Source organism: Benincasa hispida, chromosome 3, assembly GCF_027475165.1.
Source record: "Benincasa hispida cultivar pf3 chromosome 3, pf3_genome.v1.1, whole genome shotgun sequence".
Taxonomy (NCBI): domain Eukaryota; kingdom Viridiplantae; phylum Streptophyta; class Magnoliopsida; order Cucurbitales; family Cucurbitaceae; genus Benincasa; species Benincasa hispida.
This window is the reverse complement of record NC_143480.1, coordinates 27284154-27288290: the sequence shown is the minus strand read 5'-3', so window position 1 is coordinate 27288290 and position 4137 is coordinate 27284154. Positions and strand designations below refer to the sequence as shown.

At 35.4% G+C, this 4137-nt stretch overlaps 1 protein-coding gene across 1 annotated transcript; it reads left to right on the top strand.

Moving 5' to 3' along the window:
• LOC120074063 (Polynucleotidyl transferase, ribonuclease H-like superfamily protein) lies at positions 1 to 2305 on the top strand. Its single transcript, XM_039027050.2, has 5 exons — positions 1 to 1284; positions 1379 to 1425; positions 1505 to 1568; positions 1647 to 1829; positions 1910 to 2305. Exons 1-5 carry the CDS (start codon positions 820 to 822, stop codon positions 2000 to 2002), a joined length of 852 nt encoding a protein of 283 aa, XP_038882978.1. The 5' UTR covers positions 1 to 819; the 3' UTR covers positions 2003 to 2305.
• The last annotated feature ends 1832 nt before the right edge of the window (positions 2306 to 4137 follow it).

Sequence of the window (4137 nt, the reverse complement as noted above, 5' to 3'; positions counted from 1 at the left end):
CTTTCTCAAAAAAAAAAAAAAAAAATGTTCCTTTCATAGTTTTTTTGAAAAAATAAAATTTTCGTGTAGCCCTTTTTTATGGGTTTTTTTGTTTTGTTTTGTTTTTTTGGAGAAATAGCGGATTGGTTTGATTAATAGAAATTTTCAAACGGGGATGGTAGAAATATGATTTGTTTTTCATTACAATTTACGTATGTTATTATCTCTTTATTTATTTATTTTTTAAAGTATTATGATAGTGGGTCGATTGGATCAAAGATTATAGTAATGAGTTTCTGTTAATTCAATTTTCAAAATTGATAGTGTATGCGTTTTTGCTCAAAGGGCAGGGGAACTATTCACGTTATTCTGTTTCCCTATTAAACAGAAATTGAGGAAATGATTCTCATCAGTTGGATAGAAAACTTCGATTTTATCTTAGATTGAATAATTAAGAGGAGAGTAATAAAATATGAAAGGAAATTCAAGAGGGAACAGAATAATTTTTGATTAGGAAGACCTGGCTTCAAAGGTTCCATCAATATTCCAAAACGATGCTGCATGAACGGTATTTGATGGCAAAAAGCAAAGTCATTCTTAACGTTTCTTTATGACCAATTTTCCGTTCAATTGGAGCTGGTTTTGCAAAGGACAGCCCCCGGAAGCTAAGCACTTCTTCATCCAAGGACCAATCTCTTAACTTTAACTTCAAGACAATCAAACCCTCAACACCAAGAATCCTCTCTTTCCTTCACCCATTTATAACCAACCACTCCATTATCCCATCTCATTGAAGATTAAGAAAACAAACAAAACTTGAGCTTGCAACTATTTGCCACAATGCCAATGGACATGGAGGCTTCAACTTCATTCGAGGAAGAAGGTGCAGCTGAGATTGTCTTCTTCGACTTGGAAACTACGGTGCCGAAAAGAGTCGGGCAACGGTTTCGAGTATTGGAATTTGGTGCTATTGTCGTCTGTCCTCTGAAACTTGTGGAGCTCGAGAGCTTTACTACCCTCATCAGGCCAACGGATCTATCAGCTGTTGCATTGAGGTCTAGCCGACCCGACGGAATAACAAGAGAAACCGTTGCAACTGCGCCATTGTTCGAGGAAGTCGCAGACAAGATATTCAGCATCTTGAATGGAAGGATATGGGCAGGCCATAACATTCGAAGGTTCGACTGTGTTCGTATTAAGGAGGCATTTGCGGAGATTGATAGGCCTGCTCCTACCCCAGTTGGGATGGTTGATTCTTTAGGAGTATTAACTAACAAGTTTGGAAAGAGAGCTAGAAACATGAAGGTGAGAGATAACAAACTTCAGAAACTTGAAAACCATAACATAACATACAACATTTGGCAAAATAGTTCTCATAGTTTGAACTGTTTCTGTTTAGATGGCATCATTGGCTTCTTACTTTCAGCTGGGACAGCAAAAGCACAGGTATCAATACAATTGATCAACTCCCTTCCTCCTCTATGTGTTTTACATCACTTTGGTTCACAAAAGTGCTTTTGTGCAGGAGCCTTGATGATGTTCGTATGAACTTGGAGGTCCTCAAACATTGTGCTACTGTTCTATTTCTGGTACGCATACAATTTTCAACCATTTTTGCATCTGATATTCTTGCACAAATGAGTTATCTAAAACAATTTCTCTACCAGGAATCGACCCTCCCAAGCATATTGCAAGAGAAGTGGAAGACTTCATCCACCATAACAACCCGAAACAGAGCCAACGCAAAGCTGCATTGCAGAGAGGAAAGTAGTCGAAAATCTCCTCCATCATCGCCGGGATACCAACTGAGATCAGTTCCTTATGCAAGAGAAAGATTGGGAATTGGAAAGGTTTAGTTATAGGTCTTTCTGTATATTTCAATCAAACGTTTTCGCCAACCCATTTATGAAAATATGCTGAATTGAAACAGATGACAGCTAAGGTAAAGAATGTACTCTGCATAGCTCAAGAAAAACAGCATCTCGACGTCTTACTTAAACATTCTCGATCGCTATTACGATGACTCAAAACCAAATGGTTGTCCTTTCCACTCCAAATTGTCATTATTTTATAAGAAGCTGGAAGTTATCCATAGCAGTGAAGAGCATAAACAAACATTTGTGGTAGGAAAATGATTATTTGAATGAAAGATAACATATTTTCTCTGAAGGACAACAACTGTGGATGTAAAAGAGTGGTATGTCATCTTCTTGATGAAGTTCCTTGTCTTTTGGAGAGTGATTCTTGTTTCTTCTTGGAAGAGCTTCTTTGATGTACAGATATGAAAATATAAGCAGTAATCAAGCAGTTCATTCTTTTATTACTTCATCCTATTTTATTTTTAAGTTATGGGTACATTATCTAATTTTATGCATAGGAATAGTTACAATAATAATAAATGAAAAGTGAGGCTGTGGAGAGGAGATTGCAGCCATATCACAAGTAATGAAGGGTTCTTGACTAGGAAAGCAACATGGAGATAGATCAACTTTACAAGTAAAATTATGTCCTTACAAATGAAATAATGAGAATCCAAATTATAAAGAACATGTCCATTTCTAATAGTCTTTTCTTTTCAAATGATCTTTAATCACTCTTTCAAAACAAACTGAAATTCCTAACACATGGATGAAATCATTTTATCACCAACCATTTGAATTTTGAACAATGCATTAAAAAGAGGAAGCACCTTGAAGGATGTCACAGTCATAATACATACAAATATATGCATACAGCTTAAAACCTCAATTTTATGGCCCTCCCATATGAACTTTCAAAATTAATTTGTTTTGAAGGAAAGGGAAATTTGAATCTTCGAATAGAAACATACTTAGGGGCTATTTGGGGGCCCAACATGAGATGATATGACATGGGTTGATATATCATCTCAGTGTTTGGGGGTTTATTATCCCATCTCAACGACTTAAACTGTTTGGAGACCATTTTTCTTCACGCGTTTCGTATCTCACCGTTTCATTTTCCTCATGCATATCGATAGTCATCGTTTCATTTTCTTTCTTTGTTCATGCGTATTGTATGTCATTGTTTCATTTTCCTTTGACTTCACGCATATTGTACAGTCCTCTCTCTCACGTCTCTTTCAACTGTCCTTCTGGAACCCTAGCTCATTCCTCTCAGGTCCTAAGATCTCTTCTCTCTCAACGAATCTCAGTATGGATTTTCATCTTCGTTCTTCAAATTTGTTATTTTCTTCACAAATCTGTTGTTTTCTCACAGATAGATATGGTGTTTTTCCTTTCCCATCGTCACCTCAATCTTGTCCTCAACCATATCCTTATCGTTTTGACGGTCCTCCGTTCACCCCCGTTGTACGGTTTGTTTTTGGTCCTTGGTGTTGCTTTGATCGTTGATCGTTGAATGCATGGTAAGGACTGGTTGAAGAAATTGCAGCTTGATAAGGAGAACATTGTCCACTTCAGATTCGTTTTCTAAACCCTAGATCGACCAATGATGAGTCTTTCTCTTGAAATCTTTAATTTTATGTCTTGTTTTGATTTTTCATACTATGATTAATTTTTTTAAACATGCAACCTATTGATTCTCTATTCTGTGTCTTGTTTTGATTTTCAATTTGTGTCTTGTTCTGTGTCTTTCTCTTAAAAATTTCAATTTCATGCCTTGCTTTGATTTTCCATCCATGTTTAATTTTTCTAAACATGCAACCTATTGATTCTTTGTTCTGTGTCTTGTTTTGATTTTCGATCTGTGTCTTGCTCTGTGTCTTTCTCACGAAATTTTCATTTTCATGCCTTGTTTTGATTTTCGATCTTATTCTCAACCTATTGTTCTATGTTGTTCTAATTCTAATGCCTTGATGAATTTCAATTGTGTTAATCCTATTAAATATTTTTTTTTGCACGTTTTCAATGTTTTGCATTATTAATTATTTCATTTATCAGACTGTTCACCAACTTTATTAATGACTGTTCTGATTGTTTATCGATTTTATTTCATTTGTATATTTCCACTTTCCATTCAACTACTTCATTAATGACTCAATCAATTTATTAATTGGAATTGAGTTCATTTACCCATGATATAAATTTAATATTCTGGTTACACTCTGTTTTATGTATTCTGATTTTTTGGGCTGTTATTAATGTTCAACAACCACCTTTCACCCTTCACTTTTCCTAT

Coding starts and splice junctions, on each gene's coding strand:
- LOC120074063 (XM_039027050.2), top strand. CDS start 820: ATGCCAATGGACATGGAGGCTTCAACTTCATTCGAGGAAGAAGGTGCA. Junction 1,569..1,646: donor GTGCTACTGTTCTATTTCTG/GTACGCATACAA, acceptor TTTCTCTACCAG/GAATCGACCCTCCCAAGCAT. Junction 1,830..1,909: donor AAAGATTGGGAATTGGAAAG/GTTTAGTTATAG, acceptor GAATTGAAACAG/ATGACAGCTAAGGTAAAGAA.